At 36.1% G+C, this 26,222-nt stretch overlaps 2 protein-coding genes across 51 annotated transcripts in view; one reads left to right on the top strand and one right to left on the bottom strand.

Annotated features, from left to right (window-relative positions):
* rbm27 (RNA binding motif protein 27) overlaps positions 1-10,556 on the bottom strand; it is a 47,262-nt gene extending 36,706 nt beyond the window's left edge. For 38 of the 50 annotated variants that reach the window (XR_012396883.1, XR_012396885.1, XR_012396881.1 and 35 more), the window contains exons 1-6: positions 10,366-10,556; positions 9,667-9,785; positions 8,886-9,004; positions 7,886-7,965; positions 4,831-5,027; positions 2,445-2,750 (exon numbers count right to left, since the gene is read on the bottom strand). Coding sequence is in view for 8 of the 50 variants with exons in the window: in XM_005167934.6 (XP_005167991.2) it covers positions 2,445-2,750; positions 4,831-5,027; positions 7,886-7,965; positions 8,886-9,004; positions 9,667-9,785; positions 10,366-10,424 (880 nt within the window). In the remaining 42 variants the exon portion in view is untranslated. The remainder of the gene's footprint in view (positions 1-2,444; positions 2,751-4,830; positions 5,028-7,885; positions 7,966-8,885; positions 9,005-9,666; positions 9,786-10,365) is intronic. The other 12 variants (XR_012396898.1, XR_012396900.1, XR_012396903.1 and 9 more) reach the window with 1 other exon arrangement.
* A 2,713-nt stretch (positions 10,557-13,269) lies between these two features.
* Positions 13,270-26,222, top strand: part of lars1b (leucyl-tRNA synthetase 1b) — a 60,948-nt gene continuing 47,995 nt past the window's right edge. Inside the window, exons 1-7 of the mRNA XM_073935480.1 lie at positions 13,270-13,368; positions 16,560-16,681; positions 16,768-16,855; positions 16,940-17,020; positions 21,116-21,253; positions 23,880-24,041; positions 24,127-24,239. Coding sequence (XP_073791581.1) covers positions 13,363-13,368; positions 16,560-16,681; positions 16,768-16,855; positions 16,940-17,020; positions 21,116-21,253; positions 23,880-24,041; positions 24,127-24,239 — 710 coding nt within the window. The 5' untranslated portion in view covers positions 13,270-13,362. The remainder of the gene's footprint in view (positions 13,369-16,559; positions 16,682-16,767; positions 16,856-16,939; positions 17,021-21,115; positions 21,254-23,879; positions 24,042-24,126; positions 24,240-26,222) is intronic.

The raw sequence follows: 26,222 nt of genomic DNA, 5'->3' as shown, positions 1-26,222 counted from the left end.
TACCACCTCAGAAAAAATGTGTCTCCCTTAAGTACCACCATAATGAGCAGCATTGAAATACAGTAGAGTAGTAGGCCCAGTAAAGCAGCTACAACTCTGCAAAGTTAAAAAATGTGGCAGATTACCTCAGAAATATAGGCTATGTGTCATATATGACATATTATAAACATAATTTTTGATAAATTTTGAAATGTGTTTAGCATGTACATAACATATTTGATTTCTCAGCGTACCACTAGAACACATACCACAGTTTGAGAACCCCTGTTTTAGAAGATAACTTTGTTTTTAATACAGTTTTGGTCTGCGTTTCCGCTTATACAAGAAAACTTGTTACGTTTGTTGCAACAGGCAATACAACCTGTTTGATTCACTCCGCAAGCTTACGAGCTGTGTGTGCACGTGTCTGTGTCACGAGTTATGTGTGTGCGCTTATCGCGAGCCTCCACTGAGTGCGTGCGCACAGCCGAGAACTGTGAAGGCTTTTATATATAACGCGCTCACCGGAAACATGTGCATTTCTCATGTGAGATTGTTAACTGTGCGGACGAACATCAAATATGGCAAATTAGAAAAAGATGGTCAGTTTAATTATGCAACTGTAAGTAATGTTTATTCAGGAATAATTCTCCAGTACTGTTAAAAGCCTGTGCACACTGAGACGTTTTATGCTCGCGTTTTACGTCGTCATTTAACACCTCGTGGCTAAATTAAGGGCGTTAATGGGATTGTGCACACCAACACGCAAAACGGCAGGCGCAAAAGCGTCTTTTTCAAAAAACGCCTCATGCTCTTTTGTTTGGCGTCAAAACATTTTTCACCAATCAGATTGGCACTTTTGTTCACGTGCACGGATCTGCTGAAGTTACAGTAAACAGCACTTGGAGATTCTGAAGTGCGCATCCCATGCATGCAGCGCTATCCCATAATGCCCTGCAAGAGAATTCATGAATGGAAGCGAAAGGACGCAACTGACGCAGGTAGATCACGTGACCATGACAAAATGGCGGATGTAGTACGTCCGAATTCCGTTCATACTTTTCACATTCATACTGTATAGAACGACTTTTGTAACTGCGGAGTAGTACATTTAAATTCAAATACAGTACCTACTGAGTAGTAGGCGGTTTCGGACGCAGTCCTTGTCTGCATCTTTTGTTACAAGCGGGTGTCAGAAGCTTAAAGTTGTGTAGCGCCATCTAATGTCAAGGAATGATTTTGCATACTCTTCTGCTCGACGCCAGTGAAAACCGCTTGGGGTTGAATCCAGAAAAATCTCTTGAAAAACGCTGAAGATAAACGCAAACAAATGTCCCGGTGTGTACGAGCCTTTAACTTCAGAGCTTATCGATACGTCGTTCTTTTATAATGTAACACCAATACTGATAAGGTACAGAGTTTCGATACTTGTCCCTACCTATGGGTACTGTTATGATACCTGTGTGAATTATATAAGTACAGTCTTTGTTGACATCTGTTAAAATCACCAAAACATCAATAAAAAAATTTTGTATTTTAGCAAATAAAGGGAACGTTATATTGATCTCATAATAGCTAACAATCCAATTCAGACATTCCATATCCAAAGACTTTTGGATGCTTTTTAAATTTGTTTGTAATGTAACTACTACATAATACATTACAAACACAGCAGTTTTTGCTTTATATACAGTTGAAGTCAGAATTATTAGCCCCGCTGAATTATTCACCACCAGTTTATCTTTTCCCCCAATTTCTGTTTAACGGAGAGAAGCTTTTTTCAACATTTCTAAACAAAATAGTTTTAATAACTCATTTCTAATAACTCGTTTTTTTTTGTGGTTGCCATGATGACAGTAAATAATATTTGACTAGATATTTTTCAAGACACTTCTATACAGCTTAAAGTGACATTTAAAGGCTTAACTAGGTTAATTAGGTTAACTAGGCAGGTTAGGGTAATTAGGCAAGTTATTGTATAATGAATAATGAATGGTTTGTTCTGTAGATTATCGAGAAAAAAATTGCCCAAAGGGGCTAATAATTTTGACCTTAAAATAGTTTTTAAAAAATTAAGAGCAGCTTTTATTCTGGGCGCAATAAAACAAATAAGACTTTCTCCAGAAGAAAAAATATTATCAAACATACTGTGAAAATTTCCTTACGTTGTTTAACATCATTTGGGAAATATTAAAAAAAGAGAAAAAAATTCAAAGGTGGGCTGATAATTCTGACTTTAACTGTATATGCATGTACAAATATCTGTATGGTCATAAACAAGGTCTCAAACATGCATGCCCACATACAATCATAAAATCATTTCTAAAATATTGTTTTTAAAGTGCTTTTCTCCCTTTTATTACTTTTCATTTATTACTTTTTCTTAAATTATTTTGTTATGAAAATCATAAGTCATAAGAGGACCATAATCAGAGTAAACATGCTAAAAGTGAATTATGACTTACCGTCGTAGTCTCGGCAGCGGTGTTTCAGTGTGTTGCTCTTGTTGAACGTCTTGCCGTCTGAATGGTTGGTGAAGTATGCGGACCAGCTCTCTGTAGTGCTGTCAGGCAGGTGAACTGGTGCTACCACGGTTGCAGCTTTGGGGACAGCGGGGCTCCCTGAAGAGGGAAACTGGTGCTGAGGAAGGGGCAGAGGGAGCAAGGGGGGTGGATGGGTCTGCTGGTGGTGTGGGTTACTCATATGGGCTGAAGATGGGTTGTAAGGCTCTGCTTCCTTTCGCTCCTGCTCAAATTTGGATCTGTGCTCTGCTATAAAAATAAATCAATCAAGATTTAGTTGTTTGTAGAAAGAAATCCTGTCAAAAATGTTTGGTTGCAAAACAAAAGACAATGACTCTTAAAATGTGCTGTGAAACATTTTCATCTTGAATTCATTTTACAGCTCTGGTGTCTTAGCATTATTTTAAATAGCTTTATGTAAAATTTCCATACTTCAAAAATAATGAAAACATTAGACTAAGCATTAAATTCTAAATCAGAGGATTAAAGGAAAAGCTCAACCAAAAATAAAAAAGTACTCACTATTTACGATCAAGTGACTCCAAGCCTGTATTAGGTTTCTTTCTTCAGTTGAACACAAAATATAATTTCAAAACAGCTGGAAACCGGTAACCATTGACTACCATTGTAATTGTTTTTCTAAGGATGTCAATGGTTACAGGTTTTTAGCTTTCTCCAGTATATCTTGTCTTGTGTTCAGCAGAAGAAAAAAAAAAACTCATTAAAGCTTGAAACCTTGAGGATAGGCTTGAGCCTATAAGATTCTGATGGTATGATAACCTTGGGGAGTCAAAGTATTCTAAAATATCTTATTTTTAAATATCTAGGTTAAATAATTAAATACAAATATACATATATACACACACACACACACACACACACACATACATATATATATATATAGATATACACACACACACACACACACACACACACACACATATATATATATATATATATATATATATATATATATATATATATATACATACACACACACACACACACACATATATATATATATATATATATATATATATATATATATATATATATATATATATATATATATATATATATATATATATATATATATATTTTATTTTTTTTTTTTTTTACTAATTTTAATTAATTTGTTATGAATTTATTAATTATTCATAAATAATTAATTATTCATAAATAATTTATGATGCGATTGTCTGTCGCGAAGTCTCGAACTAGACATTGTACGATGCCAAATTGGTCGACATCACCCAACCCTACTGAACAACACTTCTGTGCATATAACCCATTTGTAACACAACACAATCTACCCAAGCTTTAAGTGACTAAAATGGTTAAAGCATAATATTACCTGCCTAAAAGAAACACTCTAGCCATGGTGTTGTCCTTCCTCTAGTGTGCAAAACTAACTCCAATATTGATTCAGGATTTAAAAAATTTGATTCAGCATTTGTTTTGCTTTCTCTTCCCGCGCCAATAGCGGATCTGCATGAATGGCTGCAGACGTTCAAATATACATTTGCTTTATATATATTATAGGTGGGCATAGATAAAAATTTTAAATATAGATTAATCTCACTGTAATCCTGAAATTAATCTAGATTAAAATGGCTCATTTGAATTCTGCCGAAGGCATTCAGAATATGTGTGCTACCCAAATAATGATTAAAAGTAAGTCTTTGAGAACGGGTTTCTCAAGCCAGGTGGCGCATTAGACCAGGGGCTCATCTCCTGTTTCCAAAATGCATCAAAAACTGCTTGAGAAACTGTTCTACTGGGATAATTGGTGATGAAAATAAATGATGTTCAATAAGATGTACTTGTGTTTACTATCTGTTTATTCAGTTAAACATGAATGTTGAACTGTAGACCTACATAAGCTCCAAACAGCGATGTTTCATTACCTTAATCCCACTTAAGTCATAAATGAACAAAACCGAAATGGAATTAAGACGTGGAGTATGCAGATATTAGTGGCATTATTGAAGTAAACACCGCTATCAAACTATGACCGTTATGTAGGACATTTCGCCAAATTTTCGCACAAGATACACAGGCACGGCTGTCAATAAAGGACAGCACGCACACACACACACCACAAAATGCGGAAGTTTTTTCTTTCCATTTAGTGTGCGTTATTAAATTCCATAACACTCTCACCAGCCCTTACTCCTTATTTGTGTCTAATACCCTAGTTTGTGACAGGGGCATGAATGAAATGTTTAGGAGTTAAAGAACATTTCACCCAATTCCAAGAGCCCTTTGTTTCACACTCAGGCATAGGTAAAAGTAATCAGGGAGAAAAGTTACTTGGGAATGTTAGTACCTCTCCTCTGATTGTGCTCTCTTTCTCGGCTCTTTCCACGGCTACCACTGCGGCTACGACTCCTGCTGCGACTGTAGCTTCTCCCCCGTGAGCTTCCTCCTCGCCGCTCATGTCGGTCTCGGTATGATTCTCCACTTTTCAAGTGGCGGTCCACTTCTCTTCGCTTACGGTCATCTCTCCTGCGGTCGTCTCTAGCCCTGTGATGAAAATATTAAACTTTTTACTTTAGAAGAACAACATTTGCCTCTAAAGCATTTTAACCCTTCGGTTGTCATGGAATTCTGCATACACTATTCGCCCTTCAGGTCAAAAATGACTTAATATTTAATTTCAACCCTCAAACCTATTTTGCATGAAGAAACTCATCTTCATCATGAAGAAAATCTCATCTTCATCATACTCTGAATATCTAGTACCTTAAACATGTAGAACCTTCATGAAAATTAAAAATGTTTCATCAACTTCGGGACCAGGAAAAGAAAAAATTGTTTGTTTTTTTTTTCCTGCTGTTAAAATGCTGCACGCCGGTCCTTTTTGACCACTAGATCAACAGGGGGTTTGAGTGTTATGAACAGTAGTTTACTTCAGTAGTATCAGTGCATGCATTTCTGAAAAATTCTATAATGATATTAAAGGCTGACAAAATAGCTGCTGAAAACAAGGGAATAAAAATTTAGAATATTACTTAATATTTAATTTAATTTACTGTTTATCAAAATATACATGAAAATATTGTCCATACACATATGCAAAGCCTCTGTAAGCAATTAAAAAAAAAATTGTTTCAAATGAACTGAACACTTTGAAATAGGGCTCGACATCTCAAGTCATTTCGTATCCTAATAACGATGTATATTATGATATAAAACTTATTCTTAAATGCAATCAATTTATGCAATCAATATATTTTATATACAGTGCATCCGAAAAGTATTCATAGCGCTTCACTTTTTCCACATTTTTTATCCTACAGCCTTGTTCCAAAATGGATTCCATTAATTTATTTCCCCAAAATTCTTCACACAATACCCCATAATGACAATGTGAAAAAAGATTTTTTTTGAAATTGTTGCAAATTTGTTACAAATAAAAAACCTGAAAAATCACATGTACATCAGTATTCTCAGCGTTTGCTCAATACTTTGTTGATGCACCTTTGGCAGCAGTTACAGCCTCAAATCTTTTTGAACATGATGTCACAAGCTTGGCACACCTGTCTTTGGGAATATTTGCCCATTCCTCTTTGCAGTACCTCTCCAGCTCTATCAGGTTGGATAGGAAGCGACGGTGTACAGCCATTTTCAGATCTCTCCAGAGATGTTCAATAGGATTTAGGCCTGGGCTCTGGCTGGGCCACTCAAGGACATTCACTGAGTTGTTGTGAAGCCGCTCCATTGATATTTTGGTGGTGTGCTTTGGGTCATTATCCTGCTGGAAGATGAACTGTGATGAGCCGTGCCTGGTCTTCTCCAAAGTAACACCTGCCATTTACTCCAAAGAGTTCAATTTTAGTCTCATCAGACCAGAGAATTTTGTTTCTTATGGTCTGAGAGTCGTTCAGATGCCTTTCGTCAAATTGCAGGCCTGATTGGTGGATTGCAGCACAGAAAGTTGTCCTTCTGTAAGGTTCTCTTCTCTCCACAGAAGAACGCTGGAGCTCAGACAGAGTGACCATTGGGTTATTGATCACCTCTCTGACTAAGGCCCTTCTCCCCCGATCACTCATCTTCGATGGCCGGCCAGCTCTAGGAAGAGTCCTGGTGGTTTCAAACATCTTCCACTTAAGGATGATGGAGGTCACTGTGCTCATTGGAACTTTCAAAGCAGCAGAAATATTTATGTAACCTTCCCCAGCCTTTTGCCTTGAGACAATCCTGTCTCGGAGGTCTACAGACAATTCCTTTGTCTTTATGCTTGGTTTCTGTATTGACATGCACTGTTAACCCTGGGACCTTATATAGACAGGTGTATGCCTTTTCAAATCATGTCCAATCAACTGAATTTACCACAGGTGAACTCCAATGAAGCTGCTGAAACATCTCAAGAATGATCAGTGGAAACTGAATGTTTCAGGATGCACTGTATATCGACCACATGGAAAGGACTATTTCTTTTTTTACATTTGAACCCTCTGGGGTCGAAGACCGCGTATACGCGTTTTGACTTGTGGTGTCGTCAAACTGCTGAAATGAACTTAATTTACACTTTCAGTTTTGATCGTACAGATAAGATCAATACATCAATCGAATCTGTTATGTGTCTACTTTTTTGTTGTGTACACTCACAACAACAACAAACGTGTGTGCTTTTGCAAAATAAGAAAAACAAACAGTGTAGGCATTCTGTTTTTTCTCTCTCCGTGAACTGCTTTTAGAAACGCGTCAGTAAAATGCACTGAAACTCCGCGAATGCAAAACGCACACAAATGAGACATGTATTTCTAGAAAGCTTAAAGTGTCGTCTTTTAAACGCAGCTATGCATGTTGAAAACAAACATTGCTTGATACAGTAATCAGTATGAAATCAACGATATGTCCAGTTTCTCAGTCTGATCTCATTAGTTTTAATGCGACCACGCCCACGAGGCATTGTTATTACAAGCATCTGAAGACGCGAGCAGACTGTGGTCAGAAAAACACGTCACTAAAATGAAAGGAAACTCGGCAAATAGTCAACAAAGATGATGATTTATATCTATATAAAGCTTGATATGTCTACTTTTGCATTAACCAATTCAAGTCGAAAACAAATAATCTCTTTTTATGTTATCCGTATAAAAGTAAGGACTGTGCACAAGTACATAGTGCATGAGTGCGCCATTTGGGACGCAGCTTGTCTTCATTCCTCTAAAGGCATGTAATGTTACACTCATATAAATCATTAAAAAATACTGTAGTAAACAATATTATGTGACATAACATGAAACATGTCTTCATAAAATGAAACGATAAGACTTTCTATATTGTCCAAAAGATAAAATGTCTTGTGGACAATATAGTCAACTAAAAATGTCTACTCAAACACTACCAGAAGGATGCAGCTCTCAGAGACTAACCTTGATTCGTTGAAGTCTGAACGATTCCTCAATGGGCTTCTTCTTCTCCTGTTCTCCCGATCATCTTCAACATGAGCAGTCTGAACACAGATGTCTCAGTATTATTACTAACACTACCGATATATTTGCACAAGAAAGTTCTTTCCGTTTTGCTGAGTGTGAAAATCTGTATTTATCTTTGCAAACAGAACAGCCAAAACTAAATTAACCTCAAGTAGTTTACAACTCACTGATCCATGTACAAAAGGTGTTTGCATTTATGTTTTGTTATGGTTTTAATAGTCATCTTCCTTTATAGAAAGTAATCCTGCTGTTAGAGCATGGATGCTTTAGACATAAACATGTGTATTTGACAGTTGAACCCAATAGGGTATATGCCGAGCTAGTGCTGTTCCCATGCTGATACACTTCCGGTGACCTGTTATTGTGAACTTTTTTCCATTTTATACGGTTCCTTATACAGCATCGATGTTGTAATGTCATTAAAATACATTCAGTTAAATAAACTTAAGCATTTATTTGGTTGCTCAAGCGTAAAACGAGACAAAAAGCTGTTTACTCGTACGCGCCCGTCAGAATCCGCAGGCTAATGCAGAAGCTCCTTTGAATATACTGGGGTAAAATAAATGCTCATATTATAAAGATATGGCGGGGGAAATGTAATTTAATGCACTGCTTCTTGTACAATCTGAGACCCACTTTACTCAGCCAGTGGAGATCGCTGATTTTTAAAGAAAACAGACCTTAAACGCGCCGGATTTTACATTGGCATTCAATTCGCCGGAAGTGCTTAACCCAGGTTACTGGCAAATTAAAAGTCCTACTAGCATGCCTCGGCATATACCCCATAAAGGTTCAAAATAACCCAACAAAGCACCAAATATTTTTAACTCAAATATTGGGTTAAATAAATAACCCAATGTTTTTTAGAATGTACTTTTCTTTTACATTGTTATTATTTATAGTTCTTACAAAAACAAATTAACTGATCTGACTTTACCTCTTCTTTCTCCTCAAGCTTCTGTACTGGAATTTTGACCTCTTCTTTAACAGCTGGAGGTCCCAAATAATTTTTGGTGGTTAGACATTCAAAGAGTTTATCCACAAACCCTGTAGTTTCTGTGAAATTAATAGAAAAAAAAAGAAATTCAGTTTAATCAAAGTGAAGTCTTGAATTAAAAATTACATCCAAACACACACAAGCACAGATTTATTTTCACATATACAGTTGAGGTCAGATTTATTATTATTTTTTCTTTTTTTAAATATTTCCCAAATGATGTTTAATAGAGCAAGGAATTTTTTTCTTCTGGAGAAAGTCTTATTTCTTTTATTTCAGCTAGAATAAATATAGTTTTTAATTTTAAGAAACAAACACTTTAGGGTCCAATTTATTAGCCCCTTTAAGCTATATTTGGTATCGATGGTCAACAGAACAAACCATTGTTATTCAATAACTTGCCTGATTATCCTAACCTGCCTAATTAACCTAGTTAAGTCTTTAAATATCACTTTAAGCTGTATAAAAGTGTCTTGAAAAATATCTAGTCAATTATTATTTACTGTCATGATAACAAAGATAAAAGTGATTAGAAATCAGTTATTAAAACTATTATGTTTAGAAATGTGTTGAACAAAAAATCGGCTCTCCATTGAACAAAAATTGGGGAAAAAAATAAACAGGGGACTAATAATTCTGACTTCAACTGTATATTTATTTTAGCTTCTCAACAGCTTCTACATTTAGAATAATCAGATACAAGTACACATTTTGTTGATACCTTTCTGAAGGAAAACATCCAACTGATCTGCACACAATGCTCTCAGTTCTTTCTCGGGTTTATCCTTCTTTACTAACGCCACAACGTAATTCGCCAATGCAGATGGGTCAGCATCACATCTGTAAAAGAGAGGCAAATCCATTAAAAGGTTAGGTTCATGCAAAAGAAGTCAAATCCAAGAGCCATGCAGGTCTTCTAATACAATGTGTGACAGCATAAAGTTTTGTTGACTGGCAGCTTTTCCAAGAGAACTACTTGAAAACACTGAGATCAAATCCATGACAACTTGGGGATCAAGTTCATCAAGCAGAGAAATTGATTCTGAATTCAAAAATAACCCCTGTTTGCCTGCAGATCACATGTGTCAAGACTCTAAAACTAAACTAACTTGATCCTGATCCTATTTTGGCCCAGTCTATGAAAACTAACGTTAGTGGGCTGTTTTGATGAGCACCTCACTCATCCTGAAGACCCTATTAGCATAGCCTCCTGCTACACAAATCCTAATTAGGAGGTGTGTTACGATTTCAAAACGCATACGGGATTTAAACACAGCTGAACTGTCATTTAAAGTCCCAAATCAAAGGCAACGACATCTGTTCGCAGCGCAGATAAGTGGTTTGAAACACAGATAACGTGTTAGCATGTTAGCAGCGCCAGTTAGCACAACTGCTTAGAATGTCACTGTTCAGCACTTACATGGGTTCAAGAAGTTTAGCCAGCCAGGATTTCAGAGCGTCAACATTATCTATAATCATCCTGACGCGCAAGTGATTAATACTGATAAAAATGTGGGTGTTTATGCGCGACTCCTACTAGCATCGTTTAAAAACACACACGGGGCCTTCTGAAGTCACTGGTAAGTCGGACGAGCTGCTGAGGTTGATAGCAACGTCACGGGGAAACGTCACAATGCACTGGCCACGGTCTACCACAGGGCTGCTACTTCACCCTCAGCATAACATGATCACTCATTTTTCATGACTGGCAAACAAATAAACACTTTTGGATTACTAGTAGTAAAACTGTTTACTAATGGGAAATAATAAAAGCTGTTTAACATTCCACAGATTTACAAAATACTTGTTTGAATACTTATTTTAATTCTTAATACCTGTTACAAAATAAATATTTAGCATTGGTTACATATATTTTAATGTATCCATTTTTTAGTTATATTATAATTATGTTATATTTTAGTGACATATTTCTTCATTTCTTCATCAAATATGTAAGTATTATTTTAGAATTAGCCATGAAAGTTTTGCATTCAATTATTCCTTTTCTTATCAATTTTGATGCTATATATATATATATATATATATATATATATATATATATATATATATATATATATATATATATATATATATATATATATATATATATATATATATATATATATATATAAAGTTGAAACCAGAAGTTTACACTGTATAAAAAAAGCACACAACCATTTAAAAAAAGACAGATGTCAATGTGACTAAACTTTTTTCTCTTTTAGGTAAGTTAGGATTATCAAATTTATACCACTTTATACCACCATTGTCTGTTATGCTTAATAGCAGAATAACGAGAGAGATTTTTTTTTTTTTTTTGAGAAATTGTTATAACTTTTCTTGGAAGTCAAGTTTACATACAATAAGATTATTATGTCTCTGAAAAAGCTCAGATGATGGTGTCAAGGTTTTGGAAGTTTCTGATTGACTAATTGACAACATTTGAGTTAATCGGAGGCACAACTGTAGAATAGTATTTAAGGAAAACCTCAAACACACTGCTTCCTTGTGTGACAACATGGGAAAATCAACAAGCCAGGATCAACAAAAAAGACAGATGACAATTAGCTAAATTACACTGGGGAAAAGACTAATTTTTGAAGACATGTCCTGTGGTCTGATGGAGCTAAGATTGAACTGTTTGGCCATAATGACCAGTGGTACATTTGGAGGACAAAGGGGAAAGCTTACAAACCTAGGAACACCATCCTAACTGTAAAGTATGGGGTGGCAGCATCATGTTGTGTTGCAGGAGGGACTGGTCCACTTCATTGTATAGATGGCATCATGAAGAAAGAACATTATGTAGAAATACTGAAGCAACATCTCAAGACATCAGCCAGGAAAATAAAACTTGACCACAAATGGGTCTTCCAGACAGACCATGACCCTGAGCATACTGCCAAATTAGTTAAAATGTGCTTTAAGGACAACACAAAACAGAGGTTGAATTACAGAATGTTACCAGACATTTAAATGTAAAGAAATTTCTGTAATTTAACAGCCGTCGTTTGGGTTTTAGGTTTTTTTAGGCACCCCAGCTGCTGAAAAAAAACCCAGTTAAATTACAGATTTTTTTACAGTGTAGTCAGTAATTTGTTATTTATTACTTTTGTAAAGTATCCTGTGCTGTTCATGAGTCAGTGTACTCTCAGTGCTGGGTTGTGTCTGAAAGGGGACCTGTTAAATAGAAAAATGCCAGATTAATTGGTGGTTCCTTCTGCCCTGGTGACCCCTGATAGATTAGGGACTAAGCCGAAGGAGAGTGAGTGTTTAAACTATTTATGTAAATATTTCACATGAATTTCTTTAGTTGTAACGTATGAAAAAACATACATACATACATACATTCATTCCATTTTTTTCCCTTTATTATTCTGGGGTCACCACAGCGGAATGAACCACCAATTTATCCAGCATATGTTTTAGGCAGTGGATGCACTTTCATCTGCAACCCATCTCTGGAAAACATCCACACACACTACGGACAATTTAGCCTACTCAATTCACTTGTACGGGATGTCTTTGGACTGTGGGAGAAGCCGGAGCACCCGGAGGAAACCCACGCAAACATTAGGAGAAAATGCAAACTCCACACAGAAACGCCAACTGACCTAGCTGAGGCTCGAACCAGCAACCTACTTGCTGGGAGGTGATTATGCTACCCACTGCGCCACCATGACGCCCCTCATCCAGATACAGTTCCAAAATATTTCAAATAGTATACAATCGGTCCTACACCAACCAATTACACTTAACCTTAACCCTTAAAGGAAACTTGAATTAAAAAAATAATAATAATAATAAATTATTAATCTGGGGTCGCCACAGGAGAATAACAGCCAGCTTATCCAGGATATGTTTTACGCAGCGGATGACCTTCCAGCCGCAACTCAACACTGGGAAACCCCCATACACACTTTTTCACTCACACACAGACACTACTGCCAATTTAGCTTATTCAATTCACCTATACCACCAGAACCAACGTGAACACATGGAAAACATGCAAACTCCACACAGAAATGCTAACTGAACCAGGGCTCGAACTAATTATTATTATTATTATTATTATTATTATTATTATTATTATTATTATTATTCAAAATGATGTTTGGTCATGATATCAATAATTGTGCTACAGACATATTATCTTAAATCATGCAACATTCCGATGACTATGGTTCTGCGTGTTATAAACAATTACAAATTCAATGTTCAAATTTATTATTATTATTATTATTATTATTATTATTATTATATTCCATGTGTGAAGTGGACAGGCATTCTAAAACTACATTACCCATAATGCAAAGCGTTTTCCGGCGCCGACGTTTCTTTACGGTGTCATCATCCAGCGTGGGTTTCACTCTTCAAGAAAAAAAAATCCTGTTGAAGTTACTGGGAATAGATCAGGATGACGGTAAAGTTGATTTATATCACCCCCTTTGCAATTATTACATGTAGAGTAAAGTTTGTTTCACAATCTTACATTTTAAAAACATTAAAGCGGTCCATTGAGCAGCATGGCTACCTTTAGCAGCTAGCTTCATACATGTGCCTCTGTTACTCTTATTCATTTAAGGTTCTTCAATCCTGAACATAAAATGGAAATAAATGTCAGTAGTGTACGGGCATCAGAGAAGAACGGTATCATAATCTTAAACGTTGAAGGATTTGTTGAAGGTTTCGGCACAATAATGCGAATATAGAGTTGACAGCTGTCAATCAAAGGTGCTGAAACTGCTGATGTGATGCGCGTCACCGTACAATTTCATTAAAGTACTGATGTATAACTTAGCTATTTAGCTTTTTATATGTATAACTAATAAACTAATAATTTAACTAATAAATCTAAATAGCTTTCTATCTATCTATCTATCTATCTATCTATCTATCTATCTATCTATCTATCTATCTATCTATCTATCTGTAATGTTGCATTATTTTTTTCAGCATAATGCATGCATATTACCCTAGTACTGTATGGCCATTCTTATCTTATGCAGGGGACTCCCATTATAATACAAGAGCGATAAAGACATATTTTATACAGTGTAAAATGAATATTTGAATAGTTTTTTTTATTACCCAGAAAATATTTTGTTTCTGTTCATTTAATTTAACTTAATTCGTTTGTTTGTTTTTTCAGTTAGTTATTTAGAAAGTAATGGAACTCCCATACTAGCATGTCAAATGCAGCAATATTATAAATGGTCTCAAATATTATTTACAGAATATTCAGTTTCTGTCAATATTATCAAGCTTTTTATTAAAATTCAATATTTTGATTTTTATCTATTTTTATTTTATACTTAATATTTTATTTTTATATCAATATAATTTTTTTTATGTAATTTATATTCATTTCACACACATTGTTGTTTAATATTATTTAAGCCAAGCTAATGTTTTTCCCATATTGATAAGCTTCCAGTGACCTGTTATTGTGAATGATTTTTTCCAATTTGTACGGTTCCTTTTACAGCATCAAAGTTGAAATGTAATAAAAATACATTCAGTTAAATAAACTTTGGCGTTCATTTAGTTGCTCAAGCGTGAAACGAGACAAAATATCCTTTACTCGCACGTGCCCGTCAGAATCGGCAGGATATCGCAGAAGCTCCATTGAATATACTGGGGTAAAATAAATGCTCATATTACAAAGACATAGCAGGGAAAATGTAATTTAATGCAGTGCTTCCTGTACAATCTGAGACCCACTTTATATCGGATATCACTCAGCCAGTGGAGATCGCTGATCTTTTAAGAAAACTGACCTTAAATGCGCCAATTTTTGCATTGGCATACAGTTGACCGGAAGAGCTTAACCCAGGTTACTGGCAAATTCAAAGTCCTATTAGCATGCTTCGGCATATACCCTATAAAACCATAGACTGTAAAATATATGGTCGTAGTGTCCGTGACGTCACCCATAGGTTTCTAAAGAGCGCAAAAGAAGCCACAAGTAGGCGCGGCCAACCGTCGCCATTTTGTTTGCGCTTCATCACACCCACGGCGGGATACCAAACAAGAGCATAGAGGCGGAGAGTGAGCGGAGCTACAGACACTGCTGGCATTTTGCTAGGACCTGGTTCAGACACACTTTACTTTGGGAGAACGCTTAATACTTTATCACCTGCGACTCGTTTGTGTTCTGACCACTTGTGCTTGGTTGTATACTATATCAATAAAGTGTTTAGACTTTTAAAAACACTGCTGTAATACATTGAGCCACTAAACATTGTTCTTATGACGTTTTTCAACAGGAGGAAAACGCGAATTACATCCAAACACTTCAGATATAGTGATGAAATCCAGCAGAACACTGTATGACAATGCTTCAGATGACTGATCTAGAGCCTACAGCTAATCAATCTGACAGATTCTGGAGTGCATTACAGCTCTAAATATAAATATAAACGATAAATGATCTTAAACAAAACAAATACATGCATAGAGATGGTATATAAGTATATAACTTTACTCACATGGGAAACGGAGGCCACGTGAATGGTTTGTGAGCCCAATTAAGTGCACTCAGCATGCCATGCCATCTAATAATTGTAGGAAACAAGTCCAAAAGGCAGTTGACTGTGTAAAGCCACATAAAACAACACAGAAATACGATAAATATGCCGAGTTCAGTGGCTAATCTGCAGGATTCAGCGGAGGTGACGTGACGGCGACCAGCGAGACCTAGCTGTCACTCAAGTGGCCACTGCCTTAATTATGCAAACTTAATATAACTTAATATAAAGGAAACGGATGAGTTATAAAAAAATTCACCCCCCTCACAGTTGTCATGAAGGGTAATATTAGCTGTATTAACCAAAATCTTTTTTTGTACCAGGCTGTAAACACCTTTTTTCTGCTGTAAAGTTGGCCATTCTAACAGTGGACTCAATTGAAATTTGCTCTATTTTGGAGCCAGGAGCGGCCAGGACTAGCGGAATTTCGGATGAATTGCAGTTTTAGTTACTTCCGTATTGGCTTCCTGAGGGAGAGCGGGAGGTTGCCGCTTGTATAAAACGAACGCACAGAACAGACTCGCATTTAATAGCAAAGGGCGGCCCCTGGTGGTTCGGCGGTATGGGTTGCACATAAGGATGATCGGCTCTTTAATGTTTATTGCCACCCTTCAGAGAAAAGCTGAAAATACAGCAGAAATATGGGAATATACCTTCACGGGATGATAGCGAAATAGCATTGTAAAATATGGGAGAATCTTAGGAAAAACGGGAGGGTTAACAGGTATGCCAAAAGCAACCAACCAACAGTATCTGAGGTTTTTACTAAAATGACTAAGTACAAGCGTGAAAGGGAAAGATTGAAGTAGTGTACTGATGCTGTGACTCTTTACCTGATCGATTCAAAAGAGTGAAGAGTCATTAGATAGAGACAAGATTAATTAAACATCACCTTTAACAACTATAGTGAGATGCGATCCAGCTGTATAGCCTTGCTAAACTGTCCGACATTATAGATCTAGATATAAGCTATGGGTTATTTTTATGGGCTATCTTATTATTAATGGTGCGTTTGTTATTTTATACATATGCACTTATTATAGCTGATCTTAATATTTTCATTCAATCTCATGTGCTATTGCAGGAACGCAAAGGAACAGCAAAACTTGACTTCTTGAAGAAGATTGAGGAGGAGGTTCAGCAGAAATGGGAGCAGGACAAGCTTTTTGAGAATGAAGCCCCAGCCACCATTGGGGAAAATACGAAGTTAGCATGTTGTTCTGTATACTACAGTATTTCCTGGGTTTATATTGAATGTGTTCATGTCTAATAATGTTGTATTGTCTGTCTAGTAAGAACAAGTACTTTATTACATTTCCCTACCCATATATGAATGGGAGACTTCACCTCGGCCATACATTCTGCCTTTCCAAGTGTGAGGTGAGTTTGAAATTCATTGAACAAAGATGTCGGAGACCTCATATAGTATATCTTATACTGTTCTAATTCTCCAATGTCCTTTAGTTTGCAGTGGGTTACCAGCGGCTTAAAGGAAAGCAGTGTCTTTTCCCATTTGGGCTTCACTGCACTGGGATGCCTATCAAAGTGAGTAGTTTCAACTCTTTAACCCGTTGCCGTTCCGATGTACCGTTCCGATGTGATTATATGTATATGCAATTTGTGTTTATACATATAGACGTGCACATACTGTATAGTGAGTTTAAGTTATTTCATTTTCCTTCAATTACTATGTGTCAGCAAGTATTGACAATGAATATGGATAAGGGATAGAATAGCTTTAAGTGTAACCTTTAATTATAGCCCAAAAATATGACTGTACAATAAAGCATTTAAAAATTACAGTCTTTTAAGTGTCAATGATCAAAAAGGGTAACTTGGAGTCTCCAAGTGGCCTTTATTAGGAGCACCTATACATTCATTTGGATAAACATGTGTAAAACACTAATTTTATAAGGTATTGTTAACAAAATGGAAAATTTGGATTGATAAGTCTTCAAGCTTTGATCCAATTGTCTTTTCAAACTAAAACCTCTTAATTCTAGTCGTCTGCAGGCATTAATCAAGATAAACAATTGTAGGCGGATTTTTATTTTCTGATTTTTCAGTGTGTCTTAAGTTTAATTACTTAATATCTATAACATTTACAGTGATTTACTATTAAGGAATAAACCTCAGTGTCACCTTTCAAATAAGACCGAAACCATGCATATATTCCAAATGGTTCAAAAATTGCATGCAATTTACTTTGGGTATGCATTTTTTTGTCATTTAAGCAAATTTTACAGGAACGCTAAGGGGTTAAAGGGGTAGTCCACAATGTTTTTTTTAAGGTTTGATTGTGTTTATGGGGTGCAAAACAATGTGTGTTGAATCATTTGTAAAAAAAAAATCATGCTATTTGTTCACATATCTTACTTTCATTTTATACAGCTACTGAGCTAACATGGAAACGACCATCATATTTTTGGTTCTTCCTCTAATAGGGCTGCTATCATAATCACGATTATTTTGGTCATAATTGTAATCACGATTATTCAAAACGATTACTGTTGAAGTCAAAATTATTAGCGCTCCTGAGAATTAAAAAAAAAAAAAAAAACATATTTCCCAAATGATGTTTAACAGAGCAAGGAGTTTTAACAGTATTTCCTATAATAGTTTTTCTTCTGGAGAAAGTCTTATTAGTTTTATTTCGGCTAGAATAAAAGCAGGTTTAAATATTTTGAAACCCATTGTAAGGTCATTATTATTAGCCCCTTTAGGCAATATATATTTTTGATTGTCTGGGAGTTGCAGCTCAACTTCTTGTTCAAGCACTTGTTCTCTCCAGACTGAATTACTGCAACTCTCTACTAGCGGGGCTTCCAGCTAACTCTATCAAGCCTCTTCAGCTGCTCCAGAACGCAGCAGCACGAGTGGTCTTTAATGAACCTAAAAGAACGTCGCCTCGTGGTTCCATCCCAAGGAGGAAAGAAATCTTTTTCCTGAACTCTCGCTTTCAATCTGCCCAGTTGGTGGAATGAACTCCCTAACTGCATCAGAACGGCAGAGTCACTCGCTGTCTTCAAGAAACGACTAAAAACTCAACTACTTAGTCTCCACTTCACTTCCTAATCTGCAATTGCCTCTGTGGATATACCACTAACTGTACTCAAAAAAAAAAAATCCTTCTTAGACTTTACAGACCTGAAACTTGCCTACAGCACTTACTCATTGTTGCTCGTATAGTTGTGTAAATTGCTTCCTTGTCCTCATTTGTAAGTTGCTTTGGATAAAAGCGTCTGCTAAATGACTAAATGTAAATGTAAATGTTTGCAGAAGAAACTACTGTTATAGAATGACTTGCCTAATTAAGATTTGAAGCACACGTTGAATCTGAATGCTTGTATTTTGAAAAATATCTAGTAAAATATTATGTGCTGTCATCATAGCAAAGATAAAAGAAATCAGTTATTAGAAATGAGTTATTAAAATTATTATGTTTAGAAATGTGTTGAAAAAAATCTTCTTTCCATTAAACAGAAATTGGGGGAAAAGGGTTGCTAATAGTGCTGTCAATCGATTAAAAAAAATTACTAATTTATCGCACCTTTTTAAAAAAATTAATCACGATTAATCGCATTTAAAATACTGAAACTTGTAATTTTGGCTATTTAAATGTAAAATTAATGTAAACGCAAGACAAAAAATATTTTAATTCAAAATAAAATTGTTTATTAGAATTAAAATTCAAAATATAATTGTTTATTAGAATTTTTGTTTAACTTGTAACACAGATTTTTTCATGTAAACAACATACCCACAATAAACCATCAAGATCCTGGCTTGACAGCCATATTTATTACAGAAATTAAAACAAAGGCATGTTAATGACATTTAAATTTCAAAACAATCAATGCCAATAAAGAAAACATTGTGGACTGCAGAAACACAGTGGACTGCAAAAAAAATGCCAAAATACAGGTATTGCAGATACGGAAAATGAATGATAATTTCTTGCAAACCGGTCGTTAAATACATTGCACACCCCTCTCGCCCGTACTCAGATACGTCGGTCACTCCACCCCTGACATAGACACACACACAGACAGACACACACAACGCGCTGCAGACGTTTTGGCCCCAACGGCCTTCCATACTGGAGCGACTCCCCTCAGATTCAACACGCATGATCACGTTCATCAAATTTGCTTAAACTAAGCGTCCTAAAGTATTACTGTATTTCACAAGGATTCTGACACAACAATGCGAAGCATACGCTTTCGTTGCGTTTAATGAGGAAACACGCTAAACTTGGAGGGCTCATGCTGAAAGGCAGAGTAATGCCCTGTCTTTGACAGCTCGCGACTTAACCAGACGTTCTGATTACATTTACATAAGACACCAATACTCCGATTTTAATATGATTAAGATAATACTAATTAAAATTAAAATTCTACCGTGTAGCCTTAAAAGGAACCTTACCTTAAAGGAACACAGAGTCACGAAATGCAGAGGATTTATTTTCTGTTCGCCATGCGGCATCAACTTCCAACAGAAGTCGAAAGTTAAAAATGAAACACCCGAAATTGCATGAAACTCTGGAGAGCCTGGTGATGCGACTAATTGTTTTATACTGGAACTTGCCTTCAAAAAGTGCTTCCTTGGTCTTATCCACATTTATTGCATGTTGAACACATGTCCACCACAACAGGAAGTAAAAAAACCCTGCAAGTGCATTAATTGCGTTAATTTTTTTTAACGTGTTAATTATTTAAAAATAATCCCATGCGTTAACGCGTTAATTTTGACAGCGCTAGTTGCCTATATTTAGGAGAGCTAATAATTCTGACTTGAACTGTATACAGTTTTTTTCTAGCTGGCAAAGGAAAGAGAAATAAATACAATATAATAAAAATATGAAACAAACTGTGCTTTAAGCATCTTCACTGTAAGAAAAACACTTTAGCTACAAAAGTCTTTCAGTCAAGAGCAGTGAGGGATTTTCTCCTTTTCTTATTTAATGAATGATCGAAACAGGCGCTGCAGGAATTGCGCTGTCACTTTAATGGTTTCGCTTTCATGTTTCTTTTGATCCTCAATTCGTTTGTTTATTACACAAATGAGGGTTAATTTGAATAATCACATAACACACCTATTTTGACACCTATTTGACCATTAAAGCGCTCGCATTAAGATGACTTTATATGCTCTGCTTGTCACAGTGTGCGAATAAGACTGAATGCGGTTTAGTCCGCGCTTTTAGGAACAGCAAATGTTTACAACTGGAAAGGGGGCGGTAAATAATGGAATAATCGTTTATCTCGATTAATAGTTTTTCCCAGTCGTTACAGGCCAAAATCGAAATCGGATTTTTGATTTATTGCACAGCCCTATCCTATAAGACCTGCCCTCAAAGTGCTCTGATTAGTCATCAAACCTAATGTGTTGTGATTGGCGGATCGGCTTTACGTCACCAGGAAATGTCATGCCCCTCTTGCGTGAGGTCTGTCAGACTATGGCAAGCGGTTTCAGCATTAAAAACCCCTTGCCATACTATATTTATGAGTCAGAACAAAGGTTTCCATGCTAAAACAGCTTGTACACTCATATTATTTTGAGTGTACATACATTCTTGTTTAAACAGCTTCCAGAAGTTGATTTTAATGAGAGGTGCCCTTTAATGTCTGTGCGTACTAGGCATGTGCAGACAAGCTGAAGAGAGAAATGGAGCTGTATGGTTATCCGCCCCAATTCCCTGAAGAAGATGAAGAGGAGGAAGAGCAGAAGAAGACCTCTGATGACGTTATCATCAAGGACAAGACAAAGGGCAAGAAGGTGAATGTGTAATACGTGAAATATAAGTAATATCTGCGAGGAAACCACAGCTAAAAATAGGGCTGCATGATAAGACTATAACAAAATTATACTTTCCTCAGTTACATATTTGTCCTTGTGCTAATAGACCTAGGCTGCATCCGAAACCGCATACTTCCATACTATATAGTACGCTAAAATCAGTATGCGAGCCGAGTAGTATGTCCGAATTCATAGAATTCGAAAATCAGTAGGCGAGAAGTACCCGGATGACTTACTACTTCTGGTGAGATTCTGAAGTGCGCATCTCATGCACGCTGCGCTATCCCATAATGCCCCGTGAGAGAATTCATGAATGGAAGTGAGGCGACGCAACTGACGCAGGTAGGTCACGTGACCGTGACAAAATGGCGGATGTAGTACGTCCAAATTCCATTCATACTTTTCACGTTCATACAGTATAGAACACACTTTTCTAACGGCCAAGTTATACGTTTAAATTCAAATGCAGTACCTACTGAGTAGTAGGCGGTTTCGGACGCAGCCCTAGTGACTGATTTAAGTCTGATATATACTTCCTCCTGGCTCTGTAGCACAAGCCTCTGCTGACAGCACACACAGTCGTGGAGGATTTCATACTTTATCCGCTCGTTGCAATATTATTTGCACTGTTAATTTTTCATAACCATTATCTACTCTAAGTAACTATCATGGCAAAACATTGGTGAAGAAGTTAGCAAGTTGCTAAGTGATTGAAAATGACTTTAAATAGCAAATAAATAATTTGGACTATGTTTTATTTATTCAAGCTAACTGCATCCTTAGTGCAAAACATTATTCCCCGTTTTCACAGACGAGGCTTAAGCCTAGTCCTAGACTAAAATGTAAGTCTGAGCTGTTTCAACTGAAATAAAATTGCACTGATTGATTTTTAAATATATCAGTGCCTTTGTTTTGTCTCAAGATACACACCAGTAATGTTTTTTTTCTTAGCATGTTTGGAAAAATTACTTAAATGTACTAATTGAACTATGGCGTAATCCTGGCTAGTCTTAACCTTGTCTGTGAAACCGGGCCTATGTGTAGTAAAATGAAGAGAATTTACTTGAAGGGCATAGTTTACCCTTTGACCACCGGGGTGGTTGGATACAAGCGGCCGAAATGAGTTTTCTCTGCAGGCAGGGCGCACCCTTATAGATAGGGGGAGGAGCTCTCTCACCCGGGAGTAGAGTCGCTGCTCCTCCACATTGAGAGAAGTTAGCTGAGGTGGCTCGGGCAACTGTTTCGGATGGTTCCTGGACTCCTACCTAGGGAGGTGTTCCAGGGATGTTCCACCGGGAGGAGGCCTCGGGGAAGACCCAGGACACTCTGGAGGGACTATGTCTGTCGGCTGGTCTAGGAATGCCTTGGGATTTCTCGGAGGAGCTGGAGAAAGTACCTGAGGAGAGGAAGTCTGGGGTTCTGCTGCCCCGGTGACCTGGCTCAGGAGAAGTTGATGAATGATTGAATGAATTTCACCCAAAAAAGATCATTTACCTACCATTTACTCATCCTTAATTGGTTCCAAACCTTAAAGAGTTCCTTTAATTTGTAAAAGACGATATTTTGAAAGCTTAAAACCAATGACTTCTATAGTAAGAAAAACAAACACTATTAAAGTACATGGTCTCTAGCTTTTTTCTCCAAAATATCTTCTTTTATGTGTATGAGAAGAAAGAAACTCAAAGGTTTAAAACAAGTAAAGGGTGAGTAAACAATGAAAGAATTTTCATTTTTCGTGAACTATCCCAAAAAGTTTTGGGGAACTTTTTTTCTCCCTCAAAGTTTTAAAAGAAACATAAAAGCCTTCACATCAGCTAGTTGTTTAGGATTTCTAAATGTGCTATCACGTGCAGTTTGGCTAGACTTAAATTTATTGGCTCCATTTAAAATTGTGCACGCTGCCAGCTGAAATTGTCGCACACACACCAAAGCAGAATTCTGCCAACACCACAATGCCGTCACATTCCATACACATTCGCCCTTGAATGGTAAACTGACGTATAATCCAGTAGGATAAAATCTTTCTGTGGCCGTGTCAGCCAGCTGGTACTTAAAACCAATGTTATTTTAGTGAACATAAACTAAAACCAAGACTAAAACTGTTGATCAAAAATCATTTTTACAGTTCAAAGACATGCGGTACAGGAGAATTGGGTTGGCTAAATTGTCCTTAGTGTGTGTGTGTGTGTGTGTGTGTGTGTGTGTGTGTGTGTGTGTGTGTGTGTGTGTGTGTGTGTGTGTGTGTGTGTGTGTGTGTACGTGTGTGTACGTGTGTGTACGTGTACGTGTGTACGTACCAGAGATGGGTTTCGGCTGGAAGGGCAACCGCTGCGTAAAAATGTGCTGGAAAAGTTGGCGGTTCATTCCGCTGTGGTGACCCCGGATTAATAAAGGGACTAAGCCGACAAGAAAATGAATGAAGGAATTTATCAGCTATTAAAGCTGTGTTAATAAACAATTTCTGTTACTGCTTGTTCAAGCTACTATTTGCTTATTTTGGAAAGGTTTGTCATTTTCTGACTATGAAGAGAAAATTAAAACCACGAAACACCTTTTTTAGCATGTGAAACTAATACAGAGTAATATTTTCAATGTCGCTTTTTAGAGCAAAGCTGTAGCAAAGTCTGGAAGCTCCAAGTTCCAGTGGGACATCATGAAATCTCTGGGACTGCAGGATGCTGAAATTGTGAAGTTTGCTGAAGCTGAACATTGGCTGGATTATTTCCCTCCTCTTGCTGTAGAAGATCTGAAGAGAATGGGTCTAAAGGTTTGAAAAGTTTATTTCAGTTGGTGCCATTTAATGCAATGTGTCTCTAAATTAAGCCAGTGTCTTTTACTCATTATTGTTTTAGGTGGATTGGCGGCGTTCCTTTATTACCACTGATGTAAACCCCTTTTACGACTCTTTTGTGAGGTGGCAGTTCATCAATTTGAAAGAGAGAAAGAAGATCAAGTTTGGGAAAAGGTATGGTAAAAATATGACTTAAGTTATCATTACCGTTAGAGGGAAAGCAATTTATCAATGTTATCTATTAATAAATATGGATAGTACAGGGTTCATACTGTCATGGAAAACCTGGAAAAGTCATTGAATTTTGACATGGCATTTTCCAGGCCTGGAAAAGTTAAAACCAAAGTTTTGGAATGGACATGGAAATCAGTTTAACAAATATCTGTATGCTTGAATATAGGTTAGTTGTCTTTACTTCTTTTCTGCCTTTGGCCAAAAACATGTACTCACATTATGAATGCTGCTTAAGCATTCATTCGTTCATTCGTTCATTCATTCATTCATTCATTCATTCATTCATTCATTCATTCATTCATTCATTCATTCATTCGGATTAGTCTCAGTTTCAGAGGTCCCACAGCAGGAATGAACCAGCATGTGTAAGCATTGTCTAAATACGCTTTACAAACAATAGATCTATAAAAAAAATTCAAACTAAACAGATTTGTTTGGTGTTTTATGATATGTTGTAATGAGTTTGAATGTGCATTGTTTTTCTTATTATTTACAATGTATATACAGTTGAAGTCAGAATTATTAGCCCCCCACTTTTAATTTTTTTTTCTTTTTTTTAATACTTCTCTCATTTTGATTAACAGAGCAAGAAAATTTTCACAGTATGTCTGATAATATTTTTTCTACAAGAGAATTTTTATTTGTTCTATTTTGGCTAGAATAAAAGAAGTTATACATTTTTTTAAAGCCATTTTAAGGTCAGAATTATTAGCCCCCTTTAAGTTATATATTTTTTCAATAGTCTACAAAACAAACCATCGTTAAACAATAACTTGTTACCTTACTTATTAACCTAACCTGCCTAGCTAACCTAATTAACATAGTTAAGCCTTTAAATGTCACTTTAAGCTGTTTAGAAGCGTCTTAAAAAAATATTATCATAGCAAAGATAAAATAAATCAATCATTATTATTATTATTAGAAATGAGTTAATCAAACTATTATGTTTAGAAATGTGTTGGAAACAGAAATCTCCGTTGAACAGAAATTGAGGAAAAAAAAAAACAGGGGCTAATAACTCTGACTTCAGCTGTATATAGACATTCCATGAAACATTAGGTCATGAAAATGTACTTGAAAGTCCTGGAAAAGTCATGGTAAAATCATGAAAGTGTAGTAGTAAAATGTGTATGAACCCTGATAGTAAATCCAACACATACTCTGCATATATAAATTATTGGAATGTCACAATTCACTGGACAATCAACTCAGCTCAGCATATGAATCATGATTTTTGTCTCCCGATACAATTTTATCACAAGTTTTATAACAAAATGAGTTGAGAATTTAGATAACAGTGCCCATTTATAATTTAAAATGCTGCACACAAAATATATATTTTTGTCTAATAACAAATCAAAATTGCGATTTAAAAAAAATAATTTCAAATAAAATAAATTACAAATAAAATAATTACCTTTAATTTAAGCCCATTTAGATTTTGACTGCTTTTCTTAGATCAGCTAACAAGTTGTTGTTGTTGTTGTTATCAATATTTAAACGTCAGCATATCCACATTATCTGGTACAAGCTGAGATCTCTGCACATTTACAATGTCCATTTACAATGGCGCTTCAGCCTCCCCTGGAAAAAAACCAGCAGACTGAGGAACAGCTTTTTCCCAAATCTGCCCCTCACTGACTCTTTTGCCCCATTTATACACCCCCACGCTCTCCTTGTAACTTATACTCTCCATAATCACTGCACTATTTAACATTTGCACATTCAAAATTGTTCATATTCATTGCACTTTGTTGCGCTATTCATCTTGAATTGTACACATCCACTGCACATATTCACTTGTAATTGTATATATCTGCATACTTTTAATTATTATAAGCAACCTGTTCATGTAGTCATCTATTGTAAATCTTTGTTTATAGTTAATACAACCTGTATATAATGCCGATATCTCATCCATCT

Source organism: Danio rerio, chromosome 21 (assembly GCF_049306965.1).
Source record: "Danio rerio strain Tuebingen ecotype United States chromosome 21, GRCz12tu, whole genome shotgun sequence".
In the NCBI taxonomy this organism is placed as follows: domain Eukaryota; kingdom Metazoa; phylum Chordata; class Actinopteri; order Cypriniformes; family Danionidae; genus Danio; species Danio rerio.
This window is presented reverse-complemented; position numbering and strand designations above follow the sequence as displayed.